Source organism: Cyrtonyx montezumae, unplaced genomic scaffold (genome assembly GCF_038088225.1).
Source record: "Cyrtonyx montezumae isolate F1298 unplaced genomic scaffold, pur_monq_1.0 scaffold_19, whole genome shotgun sequence".
NCBI classification, from domain to species: Eukaryota; Metazoa; Chordata; class Aves; order Galliformes; family Odontophoridae; genus Cyrtonyx; species Cyrtonyx montezumae.
In genome coordinates this window covers 2533358-2553143 of record NW_027071925.1, presented here as the reverse complement: position 1 = coordinate 2553143, position 19786 = coordinate 2533358, and the positions used below count along the sequence as shown (strand labels likewise).

The following is a 19786-nucleotide window of genomic DNA, read 5'->3' as shown; positions in this document are numbered from 1 at the left end:
TCTTATTACTGTATATGTAGACTCAAAGGCAGGCAACAGGGAAGAAATGAATTACAGTTTTCCACAGTGCAGTGAGGTTCTCAGCATAGTCTTGTGGGGATCTGTATGAGCCTTGTCCTGTCCAAAATACTCAACAGCTATCCTGGAAAAATGGTGAACAGTGGGGTGATTAAATTGGGTAATGATTTAAATTAGCTAATATAGTGAAAACTAAAGGTGACAGAAAGAAAATATATCAGCCTAGATTAAGTAACTGGACTATAAATGACATATATAATGAATGCAAACTAATGCACCTAGGGAAGAACAAGGACAGCTATAAACCAGTTAATATTACTCAGGAAAGAGATCCTGGATTCACTTTTCATAGTTTGATGGTTCTGTGAACATGTCAATGGGGCAGCTGTCAGCGGAAAAAAAAAGAAGGCAAGTGGGGTGTTAGATATGAGGAAACGAAGTAGTGGCAGAGCTGAACCATTACATGTGATTTATCTGATGGAGACTGTTCCATGTGGGAAAGAAAAAGTAGAAGGATATAACGAAGATGGATACAACCATAAGTATGAAAGAAAAAGGGAAAGCAGGTAATTGCTTACTCTTCACTCTTTCTCATAACATGAGAACTGGGAACCATCAGGAAGTCCATTTGCACGCAATTAAACTGTGGAAGTCATTGCCATAGGATGTTGTGGAAGCCAGAAGTGTTAAGGGAGTTCAAAAAGGGATTATCCAAATTACTGAGAGTCCCATCTGAGGTTATTAAATATGACATTCTGGCTTGGGAAATCCTGTACTTTGGATTGCCAAAGCCAGGAGGAGGCTAATAGGGGAATGATCCTTCGTGCTTTGTCTTTGTCTAAGCATCTGCTATTGGTCCATTTCAGAGACAGTGTGCCTGGGAGAGATGAAGCTTTGATATGACCTAGTTTAGTTGCTTAGTATCTTATTCTTAAATTCCTATTCCTAGTTTAATACAAAATTAACTTATTGTATGATTAATCGTGCAGCATACAAACTTAACCTTTTCTCTCCTTTGTCTCCCAGTCCATCAAAAACTCGGCACTGATATTTTTTCTTGCTGTGTTCACTGCAAGACTGTTTTGGTTTACATTTTATTACAGGTGTCTAAACACCACTGTTTGCTCATTTGAAATGCACAAGCTTGAATAATCTTTTTGTCATAGTGCTTGAACATCTCCTTCTAGCTGAGAATTGTGTTTGGCAATAAATTGATTAGTTGTCTTGGGTATATGCTGTAAACTTGCATTTTAGGCAGTGCTGTAGAAGGTTCTTTTCTGGATTAGTCTCATGTATTGCAGTCTTCCATAAAGAAGTTAAATTTGTACTTAACTTGGTGGGTTGGTTTTTTTTCTCACTTTTTTGCTTATGCGTCATTGCTTATTTGATCATAGTTATAGCAGTGTCTGTGTTGCACAAAATGGGGAAGGAAACATGTTCAATTCATCATTCTTATTTTAAAAGTATAACAGGAGTGAAAAGTTTGTGTCTTAAATCGTTAGTAATTCACCATGAAAAAATGAAATGCAGAAAGGTGAAGCTATTCTCAGCAAGGCTTGTTTTTGTTCTAAAATTAGTTTCCAGGAAACCGACAACGCGTGGCACGGTGGATGCCTGGCTCTGGCTGAATTAGGCAGAAGAGGATTGTTACTCCCTTCCCGAATTGCAGATGGTAAGTTGTAGTTGCTGAATGTTACTGAATTGTTTTTAGAGTGATAATAGGTGGCAGTAGACTGGAGTTTGCTGATCTGAGTGTGCTGAATAATGACTGGAGTATTAATTCTGGAGTAAAACATATGCCTATGGGGATATTTAAGGTACTTCTGTCAAAAGCATTGTTTTGGGTGTGCCTTATTTATATTTAATAAATTTCTCTTTCCAAAATGAAAATAGTTTCTTGGGGTTTTTTTTCTCCTTCTCTTCCATGCTTCTTCGTGCAGTTGTATAAAAATGTGCTTCTATATTGTGTCAGTGCCATTATTTGAATAGAACATATGAAATAATCAGTGGCTAACTTGCACAATAAGGCTGGTACTTATTCTGTTTGTTTCTTATGAAATTTTAGAAATGAGTTTGATTTATTTCATACAGTGAACTGCTTTAAGGTTTTTTGTTTTTTTTTTAAATGGGTTCTTGCAATATCAGTATGGAAAGAAATAACAGGGCAAGAGGAGTTGTTTCTTTGCAACCTTCTGTCTGTATCAACAGTCACTGAAGTATGGAGTTATCAGTGTGAGTGTGGTAGTTCTGTCTTATGTGATTTTGGTTAATTATAGCTTTAAAATGACAGAAACTTAACACACTGACAGTTGGGCACTGTTTAGGCAGTGAGTTGGGCTGTGTGGCTTGGTGACACCTAGTACTCTTGTGTTCTTGTTTGAAAAGGGAGATTGAACACTAATTTTCTGCAATGTTTCACAACTGTTATTTCATATTAATGAGTTTGGTTGCTATGTTTTTTCTGTTCTGGAGATCTGTTGACTTCCAGGAGAAAGTGCAAAATACGATATTTAATGTATTTCCTCATTCTGTCTCCATGAAAAGAGTTCACATCCAAAATAGTATCTGTTTTGAATGTGAGAAGTTTTCTGCAGACCAGCTTTTCCTTTTCTAATTACTTTTTCCCCTGTGTTGTAAAAATGATTAAAAAACCAAAACAAAGCAATTTTAAGAAGGGGAAGTAATCCAAAGGTAAGTCTGTATTTCATTTCCAGTTATACAGAAGCTGTAGACCTCTTCAGGGAATCAGAACAGCCTAACTGTTACAATTTCGCTGGACTTTTTCTGGTACCATATTCCCTGTGTTCAGACAGATTGATATTTTTGTCTGACAATCTGAAAAGCTTTCTCTATGAAAGATTAAAGAACTATAGTGTTACTCTTCTGTTTCTTTAACAACTCAGAAACTCAATCTCAGAACTTAATTCCCAAAAGTTTCTATTTAATGTTAACTCTTAGAACATTAAAAATAGTCAAAACTCTGTTGCATGAAAATTAGTAAATTCTGCATTCAGTGCAGCTCTGCTTCCTTACCAAATTTATGACTGCTAATAATGTATAGGTGGATGAGTCTCTCTTATCTGAATAATGACTCATGTATCCACGTTTTTGAGTGAATGATGGTTCATCTGGATTTATTTTACTTAGTCTGATATTAGATAATATTGAAATGTATGTGAGGTGTTTATACAGCGGATCAGGCTCACATATGCCTTTTGGAGAAGTTCTGGATATGCTGGACAGCAGCATTATTAAGGGTTTCTCACATGGAGCTGAAGTGCAGAGGTATTACTCTGCTGAATTATGTATTCAGTGAAGGAAATTCAATTTCTTAGAGTTGGTACTTGATTCCACACTCTACTGTTTTCCTTTTTTTTTTTTTTCCCAGAATGTGTTACAGATGGTGTAGTAAATGCTTTTGTGTTCGTTAATGAATTTCCATATATTTTAGGCACAGGTTACAGATTTATTTGAAAAATTACAAGTTTATGTACACAGTTCTAGAAGCAGAAAACAGTTTTAGGATCTATTTAGATGCATGCTGAAACTGATAATTGGTGATGCATGTTTTATGAAATACAACCTTCACCAGGAGAGTGTTCTCAGGTGAAATAAATTATATAAATATCCTTCAAGGCTTGGAGTTTGAAGGTTGCCCAGTGTCTGTCTAAGCTCAGAGGATTAAGCACCTAAATCATTTAGCTCTTCATATTTTCAGTATTGCTTTCATAGTGGTTCAGTTAAAGCTAACCAGCACTTGTTAATTTGGTGCAGGCTGTTTCTGGTTTATCTGAAGTCTTGTTTTTAGCCAAATGAGAAAAGCTTGCTTGTACAAGGTTTGAGTCAGTCTGCTCTAGCTGCCATCTGCCTCTGAGTAATTTGGACAGTTGTTCTGCATTATGGCAAAATGGCGAAGTGCGTTCATCTGCTGACCAGTGGATCTTAAGCTTTTTTACACTACTGAACCACAAAATAAAGAGTTGTTCAAAGAAAAAAAGACAAAAAACTCTATTAAATAAAAATTAATCCTGAAAAATACTGACTGTATTATTGAACAGTATTGTTTCTAGAGTTTAAACATCTTATAAGAAAAAGAAGTTATTAAAGTTATTTTACATTAATACAGTTGCAAAAAAACTTAGAGGTTTGTCTAATGGACTTTGACTTCAGTAATGAATGCAAAAATTCACTCATCAAAACCTGAGCTTAGAGAAGGGAAAGCTCAATTATTTAAAAACATTAATATAAAATTATGAACATTATTTACATAGGCGTGTTTGAATGGATCTTGTCATGAACCAAATCTAAAAAGAGATGGTTAGTAGAAAATTTCTGGTGTAGGTGACAACTAATTTGTATGGTTAGGAACAAAATGGAAAGTAGAATATTAAGATACTCTTGTTCTCTTCCTCAAAGTGAAGACTCTGCTACAGTCATTTGACCGTGCTCTTTTAGTGCTTTGCTGTGATTTTGCTGTTTCTTTTTGATTTGTCCTTTTTTGTCCTTTTACTTTTTGATTGCACTGAGTATCCTGAGTATCAGAAGAGTTGGAAGTTGATTCTGTGCTCAAAGTATTACAGTCCTGAGGACTCTGCCCTTCACTGTCCATCCTAACTTTGCTGGGGCTGTATGCAGCTAGCTGACAGAGTGCTACAGCTGCTGTTTGTTTCTGTTCATCACAGCTGTCAATGATGCGTAAGTCTTGAGCTTCATTTCGGTGAGCCAGGAAAGGTTTGTCACAGACACTGTTAATAGCGTTCTTGGGGTTACATGCTCCTGAGCTCTCTGCTCCTGAGTTTTCATTTTCTGTCTTTGGAGAAGTAGCAGCACCGTTATCATGAGATGGACTGTGGGATGACGTTTTCAGGCTCACTGTGTTACAGGAATCTCTTACTGAGAGGTTCAGAGGCATATCTTGCAATTCTAGAAAGTTCTGACTGTCTGTTTTGGTTGTGGCTTTGTATGCGTGTTCATGAGTGGGTCCTGCATTTGTGTCAGCCTTTTTTGAAAGATTAAGGGGAGCTATTCCAGTGTCGTCTTCTGTGTTGGACAGTGAACCTTCATTGTTATGGCTTTCACTCGGTGTGTATGAATCTTCGTCAGTGACGTTAATGCTGAAAGAAATGAGAAGAGAATTCAGTGTGTTGGTTTTTTTAGAATCGAGGCTGAAGAAGTGAAGAAGAGAAAAAGAAAAAAAATCTGGTGTGATAGTCTTACAATCTTGTTTTTTATCATTCCCCCCCAGTCTCTTTCACCATACATATCTCTGTAATAGAAGTGTTTTCCTGAAATACACAGGTAATGGGGTTAGAGATACCCAGTGCATTCAGGTGAATGAGTGGCCTACTCATGCAGCTACTGGGATTTGTACAGTTGTACATATATCTGTTCTGTGGACATATCTTACAGAACAAATTATCCCAGTGCTATAAATTTGCATGTATTTCATGGAGATTGCATGAAATATGTGCATGGTGTCCTTATGTGACCCTAGTAAATCTGAGACGAATTTGCAGAGGGATGTTATTACTTTACCTGGAAGGTGAATCTTCTCTATCTTGCTGTGCTGGCACACTTGGAAGCAGAGTTGGTTGGTCAGTGCTTTTTCTCACAGGTCTGAAAGCTGTGAAGTTTTCTTCTGGTTGATCATATTTACCAAGGGATGTTGAAGATGACTTGTTGGAGAGGTCAAATAAGCCTTCACATGCATGGCTGGTCTGAGTGAAGTTGGTGGGGCTGGGCCTGCCAGGAGAGCCCGTTGCTGCACTTCCTGCGAGAGGGCTCATTTTAGCATTCTCTCTTTCATTTTGGTCATCTTTGGAATGACTTTTGGCATGCAGTAATGTTATTTCCTTTTCATAGTCTGCTTGTTTTTTATGTGAACCTAGAGGATATTGTTGAGAAGGACTTAGAGAAGCTGGATATAACAAGGTAGTTTCTTCCATTAGATGTGAACTTTGATCTCTGTTAATACCAGCTATGTGTGAAAATCGATAAAAAGGAGGATCCGTCGGCCTACAAAATCCATATGGTATTGGAGGAGTGGAATGATACTGTTGGAACAGTCGATAGTGTTCATATGCTGATGGATTTATGTGTTTGGGAAGTGGCCCAGGGTGGGGAAGAAAGTGCCTTTGGTCTTGTGTGCCATAGACAGACAGAGCAGAGCTTTCACACTCGGAGTTACCTGGAAGCAAGTAAGGTGTGTAGATGGCCAGCCTGTGCTCATAAAAGTGGGGTGAGTACTCTGGAATCATCGGCTGCATGTAAGGTGGAATGGAACCAAAGCCTTTTGTGGGAGGAACTTTATGTGGAAATTCTGGGAGGAAAGGAGAACCTGCTTTCCATGGATGACTTGGTGCATGAAATGCAGATTTAGTGTGAAAAGGTGAACTTTTGTTAGAGAGTGATAGAATTTCAGGTACTTCACTTGTTTCTGGGCCTTTGCTATCTCTGTGTTCTCCTACAGGAACAAAAGCTGAGGGCCTTACGATGCTGTCCAGAAGAGGCTGCATGCCAAGGGTGCTTTCTGCTGCGGTACTGGCAGGGGTTAGTTCTTTCTGGATTGCAGGTTTCTGTCCTTGGATTGTTGTGTTTGTTGCTTGGTTCTGTAACTCAACGTTTTCCTTGGCATCTTCTTTTGGAAAAGCATATTGAGGCTTTGAATCGAGATTGGACAGTCCATTTGTGGCTGACTTGGAAGATGTGGGCTTGACTGTAGGCTCTATGTGATTGATCTGCTTGGGCTCCAAGGAACTGGTCTTTGGGCACTTGATAACACGGTCCTGCTCTGATACTAAAGTAATGGAGTTTTTGCAGAGGCCATACTTCATGTGGTTAAAAAGATGGGATTTCTCATTGCAAGTGAAGGGGCACTGAAAGCACTTATACTTAAATGGCTTTCCTGGCGGTCTTGGGATGTAATGAGGCTTCTTTGGTTTACGCTCTTTGAGGAGACTCATCTTTTTTTCTGCTTTAAACAATTAAATGTAATGATTCTTTATAAAATCTTTCTTGTGGTTAGCCTTCCTTAGTTTTAGCCTCTTGATGTTTCCAGTTTATCGAGTTTCTAGAATCCTTCTTCCCAGGTGAAAAGAGGAAGCCAACTCCCAGGGCGTCTCAGGGAAGGGGGGGTGCAGGCAAGCAGCCCTTCCCTAACTGGTAGCACAGGAACTGGAATACAAAGTTCAAAATTAGCTGTACTGGAAGATTTGAACTGAATACAAGCACATTATTTTAACTTTATTGCTCCTCATTATATCTATGATTTGTTGTGTACTTTTTGGAGAACAAGACAATAATAGTAAACTGCAGAAGTAAAGTAGACACACATTAAACCAAAACATTGTTCAGCCCCTCCACATATTGGCAGAAGTGTCCCAGTTTGCAGCACTGCTGTCACCTGCTGCTGCTGGGGGCTTGAAGGAATTTTCTTTGAAAACTGAAGGAACATCCATTCAGAAGATGAAAGCAGAAATCTAGGTGGAGCTATTGAGAGGGGTGGAGGTGGGTAGAATGAGAAGAGGCAGGTCCTGGCAGCGGCTGGGTATGGGGCAAGCCTGTCAGGCCGGTTGGGGAAAGAGAGGAGGGAGTTTCCTGCTTGGTGAAATGAGGGTGGAGTGGATTGGCTGCACTCTGGAGCTGACTCGGCTCTTTCAGGGACTGACCAGCCCCTCTCTTTTAACTGCATGGCATTTCCTAACAGCCTAATCTCAATGGATGCCTCAAAAGTGGCCAATCTCTCGAAGGATAAAACCACACCAATTTTCTTCGTCTTCCTAATTCAATTAAGAGAAATGAGTAGTGAAGTATCTGACTAATAGAATATTCTGCTTGATAAACACATTTCACATTCTTCTGCTGTGTAGCACCTTGTGCATCTGTCAGTGCAATACATAAGTTTATTAATTCAGGCTTTAAAAAAAAAAAGTATCTGACAGCAATTGATTTAAAGGAGCATGATCTATCTGCCTTTCTTCAGAAAAAGTAAGGTTGTGGATACTTTGTACAGCCTAATGATTTGCTCAGTAGATAAGTCAGGAGGGCTTGTATCAGCTTGTTCCATTATGTTCGCTGATTCTGAAGGCGTGAGAAACTCTCAGAGTCAAGTTCTCATGATTTTATAGGATGTGTTATGGCAGAGATCTAAAAACTGATGATTTCATCATGAACTACAAGCATCATTATCAAAATGATGACTGTTGCAAAACCACGTACTCTATCTATTGTGTTACCCGAAACTGCAGGAATACTAATTGTAGGAGTGACTAGTACAGCTTGATTTTTTTTTTAAGCTTTTTACATAGAGGTTTGGATTAGTAGTGTTAAAATATCAAGTTTATGGAAAGAATTGTTAGTAATTAAATGCTGCGAGATTTTAGTTAAAGTAGAAATGTTTTGCATTTCTTAAATCCAAGATTATTTAATAGAAAATGGCATTCAACACATTATGAAAACTGAAGGCAAAGCTACAGAATTGCTGCTTGTTTTATCAGGTACAGTAATTCTAGGAAATTGTATTACATATTGTTTCTGATGTCATAGAAATATTAATTTGTATTTGAACGGTAATTGTGAAAGCACTCTGGAAAATGCAGCCTGCTTTATAAATAGAAATAAAATCGGACTTTTAATTAGAATTAACAAGTGATTAAATGTGTGGCAGTGTGGGGAAATGGGAGCATGGAGAGGAGTTGCTTTTTAATTCTCAGCTTTTAACAAAGCTCTTTTTGTTTGAGTTAGCAGGCACTGATATTGTTACACTGCAGAAGAAAATCACTTGAAGTTGTACAGCAGCATGTTAAAATCCTGTCACTGGAATCTGGTTAAAATAGCAGCTCAAACTTAAACAATAAAGCCTGCAATCTAGTATTTAAAAACTAATAGCCTGCATTCCTTTGGAAGATTAAGAATAATGCTTTTATTTAATAAATACATAAAAATTGAGGCTTGTGATGGGAGGTGTGGATAGGTAGCTGGTTGGTTGGTGGTTTTCTTGCCTTAAGTGAATTTATTTTTGATTAATGGTGTGTAGCTAAGTTGGACTGCTTGTAATGGACTTGATCATGTCAGTTTGTACTCGTTCTTTATATCTTCTCAGAAGTCCTTGTACTAATAGTTCTTCAAAAAAAGATATTGTTGTCAAAACTCCATTGCATTCTTAGTTTGTCCATTTATGATAACAGTCTGAATTTGCATTCAGGTGCAGCACTTATAATAAAGAGATGTTAATTAGGTGTTCTTGTTCTTCTAGCTTTCCTTTGCTTAATAGTGTAAATTCCAGTGCGTCCTGTTCCCCCCCACCCCGACGTCGTACCTGGCATTTAACTTTGATTCAAGTTATTCCTGTTCTACAGAATATTCAGCATCATTTCTTAATAAGATAAAATGCACTGTTGCAGTTCTAATGTTAGAAATTTGGAGCACTGGCAGCTTCTCTGCAATGTGTATAGCAGGAGAGAATTGCAAATGCTTTTTGATGGCATGCTCAGCCTGCAGAGAGTGCGCCCGGGACCTGCCGTGCTCACCTGAGGGGTTACAACGAGGAGCTGGTTTGGAAAGGGTGTTCACCCTTTAGTAAACTAATATCAGCCAGAGGAACGTCGTGTTTTGCTCTTTTAATGCTTAATCCTTTTTTATCTTATGACTTAAACGTGCCAGTAGTAAAACATTTGTAAACTAAGCCAAAAAGGACACTTTCTGTTTCTAACTAAAACGCAGAAGGAGGATCTGGCAAAGTACTTATTTCGTAACTACAGAAATTTAAAACTATTTGATCCCACGTATAAATCTGGAAAAATATTAATGATTTGAAAAAGCTGGAACTAATTAAGACTGTCTGTATGTAAATATCGGTTACTTGCAGTTGTATGGTGCATACTTTAGAGTAGAAATTGAATTTAGAATTAGAAAAAAAATATTAAAATAAGTAGTTCCTATCGACTTAGACTGGAATACCATAACTTGTGACTTTATTTACAAAATGGGGAAAAAATTCTTGAGTAGCAGGACAGCAGCTTCCATGCATTTTTGTTAACTGAGAATTTAGTTCCTGAATTTAGAAGTTCCAGATTTTAGAAGTGTGGATAATTAAATAAGAAATCTTTTTAGTTTTGTAGTGCAGTCATAGTGTTGATTGATACTTTTATTGATAATAGCCTACTGAGATCATGGGCTGAACCTGAGGCTGTCTCAGTTTGCTGTCGACAGCGCACGTTCGTACAGCCCTGTCCAGCTGGAGACAGAGAGCTGCACGATTTCTTCCTTTCAGTTTATTAATGATGCTGGTGCTACTTCCTTGCTTTTTCAAAGGTTAGCGAGCCCAGAAAATAAGAATATTATTTAGAATTGTGTGTGTATGTGTAAGTACATAAAAATGTATTTCTGTTTATACTTGTGTGTATATACTTATACATATGTATTCATACACATGCACACACACATGTATATATGCATGAACATACATATATATATATATATATGCATGCTGGTTTTTAGTTTTTAAAGCAGTCTAAATTGTTTAAGATGTCCAGTTGATCAAAGGGGAAGTTTCAAAATGCCTTTTATTACAAGCAGGGATGGTAATTAGGCGTCTTTTTAGGACACTGCTTTAGCAAACTACGTAACAGTTTGTCATGCACACTCCATTATTATTGCAGTATCCTTTGGTGATGTTGATCTCTCTGACCAGGAGCACTCACTGGGGTGGAAACATTTTGAAGGACATGCTATAATTAAAATATTGTGATGTGGCATTATTGCATAACTCAAGGACATGCCATTGTCACCTACCTAGAATGTTGCAAGAACAAGATTTGTGAGGTTTATTCTGGTTGAGATTTTCCAGCGATTAACTACCACTCCCTTCTAAACTTCCAGTTCCTTTAAACTGAAAGATAAATTTTAACACAACTGTTTGTTAATTAGGAGGAAACATGGGTGAGAGGAGTGGGCTGGTGAGGGCTGTGTGCTTGCGTAGGGCAGCACGGCGGCAGGGACCGACCAGCTGGGTTAGGTGGTGGGGATGAGAACACAAAATCTTCGTAAATATTAACTTAATAACTCCCCATCTTAATGCGCTTTAATTGGTGAGAGAAAGGATAACTTGAAACAGTCCAATTTTCTTTACTACGTTCCCACAAACTGGAAAACTAACAAATCAAAACTGAAATGGAATACCTGTTTTTCACGCAAGCTTTTCAGATTAACCCAGTCCTACTGTATAACAAATAGTTGGCAGAATAAGCAGCAATTCCAGGCAGTACAGCTTCTCTGTCATTCTTCAATATAATACATTAACTTTCTCTACAGAAAAAGGTGCTTAAAACATTTTTCACTAATAAGAGTAAGTTACTGTAAAAACTAAATGTCCCTTCTTGGCACACTCTAAAATCTTTCCCTCTCCTGCTGAAACTTTGTGCCGAAAGCTTAACGTGGTGCAGTAAATGCACCTGCTGGGAGGAACCCAGGCTTCCCAGCCAGCTGAAAAAGGAAAACCTCCCGTTTGCTTTTCAGCTGTAATATAAACACACTTTTATTTGAAAAAATTCTTTAAAGAAGAGTACTTACCAGAGACATAGGTGTGTGAAACCTTCCAGGTGATCACTGTTGCTACCCTGTAGCTGTCACTGCTGAGAGAGAAGTACCTGTTCGCTGCCGGCTCCCTAAGTGAAACTGCAGGAGGTTGTTTCAGGGGGAGGGACTTAAGAAGTGTAGGAGTTGAGCCCTCAGGGTGTAGAGATGCACCTGATATTACTCCAGCCTGAAGCTACGATTCATTTGTTTGCGTCCACTGCTTTCATTCAGCATTACCTCAGCATCTCGGCTATCGAAGAGAGCTCTTGTTGCTTTTGTGCCCTCCAACAACCAAGTTTTACTCTAAACTCTCATGTCTTCTCATCTGAGCAGTAGTCTGCAGTATGGGGTCAGAAATGGTTAGGTGTGATGCACTGAGCTTCCAACCTACTTGACTTCAGTAGAAATGACTTGTGAGTAGCAGAATCAACAGCGCACAGTGTGTAGCTAAGCTTAAAAATAGGAATGTTGTATTGTTATTAGAAGCTGATGTTTTATATTAAATGCCTTTGGAGCTTTAATATTCTTGCTTTTTTTTTTTTTTTCCCCGTCACTCCATTTTTATTTAAATCTTTTTGTCCTTCATGAGTCTCCTCTCTGAAGGCGGGACTGAGCTAACTCTAAGCTTGCCACAGGAACCTGCCAAAGCTTGCCTATAATCAGCAGTCAAATGTACAGATCCTGCAAATGGGAAGGAGTCACCTCGCTGAGAAATTGATTATCACGTCTGAACGTTTGCTCAGGAGTGGTAAAACTGCATGGGGAAGGGAGGAAGTCTCATCATCCACTGATTAGTGCCAGCCCTCGCTCTTAGTTGCATTTTAGTTGGAGATTATAAATGACAACTTTATTGGTGTATCTACCAATTATCTAGGGGTTTGGTGAAATAGTGTCTCGCATATTGGCCCTTTAAAAGGAATCTTTTGGTACTCCTTTCTAGTTGTCTCAAAAAATCCATTTGTTACTGTAAGTGAGACCCAAGTGGTTTCTGCCTACAATTTCTGATGGTTTTGAACCATTACATTTTTGAAACTTTTAAATATGGAGGTGTGGATGTCTTATGGACATGTACTTTCCTACCTAGGTACGCAGATTACCATCCTTCCTGTTGTTCTGCCAGTGTCGTTTTCTGGACATTTTTTTCTGAGTACAGGCAGTTGATAATTTTAAGAAAGAAAGGTGGATCTGGAAGTGCTTGCTTTTTTTCTTTGCTTTTTGTTTTAATATTTGCCTTATTATAATGTAGCCTAACAGTGTAAAAAGATGTCATATTACTGTCTAGCTGTAAATTCTTTTGCTCTGAAAAGACCTGTAGGGAGAAGACCTTTCGTTCAGCAGTTGAAGATATTAGTAGTTCACAATCTCTAGTGTTTTGTTTTGTGTAGCTCAAGGAAGGTTTCTTTTTCACTTGTATTTTTTGGCATGAGAGGAGGTGGTGGTGGAAACCCTTGGAAACAATCTGATCACATATTTTTGTTTTGAAAGAAAATTGCATATTTTGTCAACTAGAAAAAGCTATTGAAGGGGAATCCTTCAATACAGGAGAGTGAATTGGGTTGAGAGGAAGTGCAACCTCCTTCCCTGATCTGGTATGTGAAAGGTGAAGTTGAATGTGATGTCTGTTTGCTTCCTTGTTCCAAGGGAAATACAGAGCTTGTTTTAAATCAAGCTACTTTCTGCAGGATCACCTGGAATCTGCTGCAGACGAAGTAAAACTGGAACAATAGAACAGAATGTGGTTGGTGGTGTTCTTGGTGTTTAGATGATATTAAGAATTCAAGTCTGGGGGAGAAGATTCATTGATGGACCCTGGAAGAGGAACACTAACTCCTTCTTGTTTGTGCTCCTGGAAGTAATAAATCTTGATTGCAGTGACATGGTTTCATCACTTTTGTTAACTCATTATACTTGCATCTGGAGTATTTGGTAAACGGAACCCAGTTGCCTGTTAGTAACACCCTCCTTAGTTTACTTGAGTACAGTGCTCAAATTAATTGACATGAGCAGCAGAATGGACATAATAACATGTTTATTAATTTTTTTCCCAAATGTTTTTGTTGTTTCTTTTCCTTCCCCCCAGTTGTGATTATTTTTATACCTCTGATGGTCTGAAGCTGTAGTTTTATAGCTTCTTTGTGTAGTTTAACATATGGTTTTTTTGTTCTAAATTCTATGTAAAATTGAGCTTCCTGGTCATTACCAGGGATGTGTTACATAGCTGTAGTTGAATTTCCTGTTTAATAACTGTAACATAAAATACCACTCTGTAAGTGTTACAAACTTAGCACTTTGTATTTTTATATGGACTTTTCCTTAATTTTGGCATTAAACACAAATGTTGCTATCAGAAGTCATGCATACAAATGGGATAAACTTAACCTGTTCTTGATAAGCTGCTTATATAATTTTTATTTTCATCCTTGCAGTTCAAAACTGAACTCCCTGGATGTATGAACGAGTGCTTGGTGTTACCTTGGTCATTATCAAGCCCTGTGTTAACCATGTAGTTCTCAGCCTTCTGCTCCAAGGCACTGAACATCCCTGGTGCCTGAATTGTTCTGCTGTTCTGATGCCTTGGATCAGCCTGAGCTGCTGCTTGGTTTCAGAGCACGTCCACTGGCTGTTGGTCAGCAGCAGGACTGCCAAATCTATCTAGAGATGCTTTACTTTTTGTTCCAAGAAAGTGGAATGATCAGAGATAAATGAGAATAAAGTCACTTAGCTGGGCACTGGTGGACACATATCCCGTGAAGCTTGGAGCCTGCCTTGTAGAGGTGCCTTGGAACTGTGTGACTGGCAGCCATTTCTGTCCTTGTCACCTTCGTTGTGTGTCTGCATGAGTGGCTTTGAGCTAAATGTTCAAGAATGCCCTTTTTGTTCTCTGGTTACTCAAACTGAAGTTATTGACAGATTTTGCTATGTGTATTAACATGTTTGAACTCGGTTGTTCTGCGGTCCCAGGAGGGGGCAGATGTATTTGAATGCAATTGGTGTAGTTCATGCTGTGCCCCAAAACATTACGTGATTCTTTTACAATATTCTCATAACTATTTTCTTCTATCCCATATGAATAGTCATTAGTCTTAATGCTTTTCAAATAACAGCTTTGAAATGTGTCTTTGTTTCTCATAATGATTCCAGTCCCTGACTTTGGAGATATGTCTGGGCAGATTACCTTGCTGATGTTTGTGAGCCACTTGTTCATGATTACTAGAGCAAATTATTTGTATGGGAAAAGAATAAAAGCTCAGCAGTTAATAGCAACTGCAGATCATATTTTTAGATATTTATTGTGGCCTGCATTGTTAGTGTTTGGCCTGGAACTGGAATGATCTTCCTTCTAGTTCCCATCCTCACCCTTGGGCAGTGAAACATCTCAGGGGAAGTTGGTAACATCAGAAACTGAGACTGTAGGCAAAACTGGGAACTGTTTATAAAAAGGAGCTTTGGGTAGTCATTCTCCTCATTATCAGTCCTTTTAACAGAGATGTGAAATATGCTTTTCTTGAGTTTCAACTTGATGTTTTGGTTATAATTGCCTTTTAAAATTTATTATTCCTAGTGTTTTTCATGCAGAGTATTTTTGCTTTGATTTCAAGATTTACACCAGAGATTCTAAGACAGTTTTCTCACCCATGTGAAGTAAAGTTTTTTCTCATGGAATCCAGTTGTACATGAATTGTGCCGTGTGCAGTTCTAGTTTATATGAAATCAGTCCCACACATTTTCTTTGAGCTATCATTGCATGTTTGCAGCGGTGCCGGTCTCACGAAGGAGAGGACAAGGAGGTGTGCAGTGAGAATTTCTGGACTTGAAAGGTTTTTAACTTTCAGTTATTGTTTGAAACATGCCAAATTTGTAAAGGTTTAGATGATTAATATGTTATCTACTAAAATTTTGAAAGTAAAGAATATAGAAGAGCAAGTGAAATCTGCTACTTCATTCTTCTTTTATTTAAATCCGAAGTTCTTGAGCTGCAGCTGTCTGTGTTTTTGAGTTGGAAAATGTGTTTACCATTTAGCTCAGTCTTTTTAATATGGGTTGTGCAGCTACATTTACATTATAGAGAAGGCATTCTTCAGATAATAAGTCATCAAAATTTTATGTTCTGGTGTTGTATTTTTGTGAATCCCTGTATTTGGAATTGTAGCACTCTTAAATGAAACATTTCTTACTGTACAGTGTATGTCAGTGCCAAAAACTTGCATTTTAGTGTGGTTTCAATATGATTTCACATCTTTTGTTTTGTGCTAAATTTGTGGTTTTGTAGGCTTTAGAGTATTACTTATAGAGTTTTTTATTTAATTGGGTGGGGATAAATACTAAACAAACAAGAGAATCCTAGTTTACTTGAATTTCTGGTTTGCTTGTGAAAGGACGTTATTAAAATTTCTCTTGATGACAGCATAGTATAAACTTTCTAGCTAATAAGGTGTGTCGTATATAGGAACATGAAACTTCCTAGGTGTTCTTAATGTGTCAGTGGCGAGACTAATAGTGTTCTCATGCTAAATTCTCCCAAAAGCTCATTGACTGCTGAAAAGTCACAGCTGTATCTGTTAAATGGCACCTACAGTGCCATCATATAAAGATAACTGTAAAAACAGATGTGTGTGGGGTTGGTAGCACTGCCATCTCGGAAGAGCAAGAAGAGGAATCCAGGGCAAGAAGTGTGCAAGAACTGCACTGGTAAATTTGCACTGGAGTAGTGCTTATTTTGGAAGGATTCCAGCCAGGAAGGCATTATTTTTGGTCTGCCTACATTCGTAGGTGCCTTTACCTATTCACAGTGAATTGACTGAAACAATCTCTCTCCCACTTGATAAACTGTGGAAACAATGAAAGCGGCATTTAATCTTATGATGCTGACGAGATGGATAAACAATGGCTAATTCAGAAGTGTAACATTGGTGGGTCAGTGTGAGTGATCCAAATCTTGAATCCACATGTTCCTCTCAGAATAAATAGAGAAGAGTGGAAAAAAACCAACTTGTGAAGAACCATCATTTATTTCTTCCATTTGTCAGTTACTTTCAGAATAAAGGCAGAAAAGTATGTAAGAAGTCACTAAGCGATGTTTAAGTTTGCACTCAAAAAATACTGCTAGTGAGGTGGAACTGAGGTGGGATTTAGGATGTATTGGTATTCACTGTGGAAATTGGAATGATTTTTACTGTTTCAGGCAAAGAGGGCAGACACAATGCTGCTGGTATCCAGAAAGACCCTGGCACAGGGAAATAGTTGTGTGTTATTTGTGCTGAATAGTAAGCACGTTGCTTGAATAGGAAATGTTGTTTATTTCAATTGATATTTTCTCTCTTTTAAAAATGTCACATTGTCATATACGATTTTGATGGGCAGTTCACATGAAATGAAGTATCTTCTGCTGCCAGAAGATTTCAAATAGATAACTTAACCTCACTAGCAGATGTTACAGCTTTGAAAGAGTATCATTGTATGCACAACTTCTGTCATTCCCTCAATTTCTGTTGCAAATATTATTAATTTGGTTGGAGTGAGTAGAGTGAGTATGTGCTCTGTGGCTGTACCAGATTACTGGTGGTGTGTCTGGTACGGAAAATGCCCATTTGTTGGCTGGTAGGCAGTAAGATAGGAGGTTGGTCTGACAGTACAGAGAATGGTGCTTCCTGGTTGTTGTAAACCAATGTTAGTGTACTTTAAAAAGGAAAAAAAGTCTGAACAACTCTACTTACAATGGAAAAGGAACATCTGCTTGTCCAGCTCCTTTGTGCCACCTTTTAAAAATTAAAAAAAAAAAAAGACTAAATAAAAATAGTAATACTGATTTCAAGAGTGCTCTAGAATGAGGTTTAAGTTATGCATTTAAGCAGTCTTATAGAAGTGCAGCATCTTAAACCTGCTTGCATGCCCTATTTTTAAGGATTACCTTCTGTATTTTCATATTCCAGAGTAAGTTATTTGATACTTACTTGCAGCTGCCCCGGTTTTTGAAGCAGGACACATCAGGAAGTCAGGCTCCTGAAATGTGCTAATCTATCCTGAAGTGGTAGTTAATTGTGAGGCTTTTGGCAAGCATCCAGGTACTTTTCATCGCTGGTACAGGAAGAAATGAAAAAAGATCTACCTGTCTTAGGTGGACTCCTAGAATGTAGAGAACACCCAAACCTGAAAGGCTGGTTGCAGAAGAATTTCTTTTCTCTAACACCCAGGTGAACTTTAAAAATGATATATGATATTGATAGTGAAAATAATATTTTAAAAAGTTGTAATGGGAATGTCATCATAATGGTTTTCAAATTAGCAAGAAGGTATTATAAATACTTTTCTTCTGGCAAGATTAAATGAAATAGCTGGAGCTGTAGCAGAAAAAGTCCCTCCCTCAGTGCAACTGGGAAATGGTATAAATGCTAAGCAGGGAATAAATGACAATGAATTGCTTCTAGCTTTTTCACTGCAGGGTTTATCTCAGTATTGCACAACCTTAGCCTAAAGGTTGGGGTTTCTCTGGTGATTTTTCTTTTCTGACATGCAGTGTTATGAATTTGCAAAATTTTTATACTCCTTCAGAGCAAGTCATTCACTCACTTGGTAGGATTCCTTCTTAAACCTGTTTTTTATGTGTCCTTAAACTGCAGTTTGCTATTGCTGAAGTTAAAGGAAGAGCAGTTAGCTGTATGAAGGCCTCTGTTTAGCTCTCATATGGCCTTGGGCATGAGTGCACAGGTTAATCCCTGAAACATCCAGTGCTCGGTGCTTCAGCACTGAAGTGTAGGTAGATCACTGCTGTTGTAGGTCAGCTGTAGTTCTTTTGGTGTAACCAGGTGGGGATTCTTAGAGATTGTGCGTTTTTATGTCTGCGTTACATAATGATGTTGAGATAGACTGGCCAAAATCCAGATCCGTCTGCTTCCACGTTGGGCCTCTGCCATCCTCAGAAGCTTGCTCCAATTTCAGAGTTGTAGCACTTTGGCAAAGCTGCCATTAGTTATTGAAGCAGATGCCTGGGAAATGAGCGTTAACGTCCATTTCTTTAAATACTATATTTAAGTAATGTGAGTGGTATCAAACAGCAAGTCTTCAGCACAGATGTAGCTAGAATGCAGTTCTTTAGGGCAACATCCACCTTAACCAGCAATCCCTTCTCTTCTGCCTGAGAGCCAGTCTTTGCATTACATACTTTCCACCCTCAGCAGTGAGGCAGACAGCAATCTCCTCTGCAGCCCAGCTGTGATTCACTGCTAGAGCAGGTCTTTCCTGTGTGCTGACTGAGATAGGTCCATGGAAAAAAATATCACGTGATCATATAATTAAAGACTCTCTTAATTCATTACGTAGTGAGAGACTGAACTGAGATTGCAGCCAGACATACATACTCCTCCATAGTCACGGGTTAGAAAAAGCATATTTGGTCTGTGGATATGCATATATATAGCCTTATGTACGTGGTCAGCATTAAGAATTGTGAGAAACTTATGGCAGCTGAAGGTGCTTCAGCTGTTAAATTCAACCACGTTGTGTGAGCATGCCTGAATTGTGATACTTTCCCCTCCTCAGGGAGACTCCTAACTGGGTCACACTTGGGCACAGGGATGGGAGAAGGGAGGCCACCTGTTGACAGTTCCTAGGCACTTGTCATGCAGGATGCAGTAGCAGAGTATTTAACAGAACATTTGAGAATCCTCACTGGAGGAGTTACCCTCTGGATGAAATAGTCCTTTAAGCATAAATTCTCAAGTACATAGTTTGTATAGAAAACAAGAGAACAAATCGTATATGTTTGGCAGAGCTTTAAGCAACTATTTATTTCTGATAATGAGCCTAACCTAAAATTACCTATGTTTGTATCTGTTGGTATATTAAATATTAGTACAGCAGCCATAAGGAAGTTCTGATTAGGATGTCTCTATTTCTAAGAGAGGTTAGAGTGCCATGTAAGAGCATGTGATCTTAAATCTGAAATTCTTCGCAATAAGAACTCAGAGTTCTTTTTTTCTTGCTCTCTTTCTGTTCTGGCATATGAATGATAAGTATAGGTATGTAAAACACGGGAAGTTGACATACTGTAGATATGGTGTGTTTACACTTCTTTATGCCTGAGGCTCACAAACAAGGTGAACCTACAGACGACAGATACTTCTTCAAGGAGTTAGTTTTGTTGGAGAAAAATCTGAATAGACTTATTACTCAAAACTCATTTTAACTGAAATATTTT

General features: G+C 38.3%; 2 protein-coding genes across 3 annotated transcripts in view; one reads left to right on the top strand and one right to left on the bottom strand.

The window, feature by feature from the left end:
- TBCD (tubulin folding cofactor D) overlaps positions 1–19786 on the top strand; it is a 106305-nt gene that overhangs the window by 22744 nt on the left and 63775 nt on the right. For both annotated transcript variants that reach the window (XM_065735158.1, XM_065735159.1), the window contains exon 13: positions 1596–1690. In XM_065735158.1, coding sequence (XP_065591230.1) covers positions 1596–1690 — 95 coding nt within the window. The remainder of the gene's footprint in view (positions 1–1595; positions 1691–19786) is intronic.
- On the bottom strand, positions 4142–11680 carry ZNF750 (zinc finger protein 750). The gene is made up of 3 exons (XM_065735162.1): positions 11587–11680; positions 5554–7191; positions 4142–5132 (listed from the first exon to the last, which is right to left on the bottom strand). Exons 2-3 carry the CDS (start codon positions 6978–6980, stop codon positions 4406–4408), a joined length of 2154 nt encoding a protein of 717 aa, XP_065591234.1. The 5' UTR covers positions 6981–7191; positions 11587–11680; the 3' UTR covers positions 4142–4405.

Bases quoted from the DNA above. Each gene is read 5' to 3' on its own strand.
- ZNF750 (XM_065735162.1), bottom strand. From the start codon at position 6,980: ATGAGTCTCCTCAAAGAGCGTAAACCAAAGAAGCCTCATTACATCCCA. The intron at 5,133-5,553 runs GTAAAGTAATAA...CATTTCTTTCAG, and splicing joins AGAGAAGATTCACCTTCCAG to CATTAACGTCACTGACGAAG.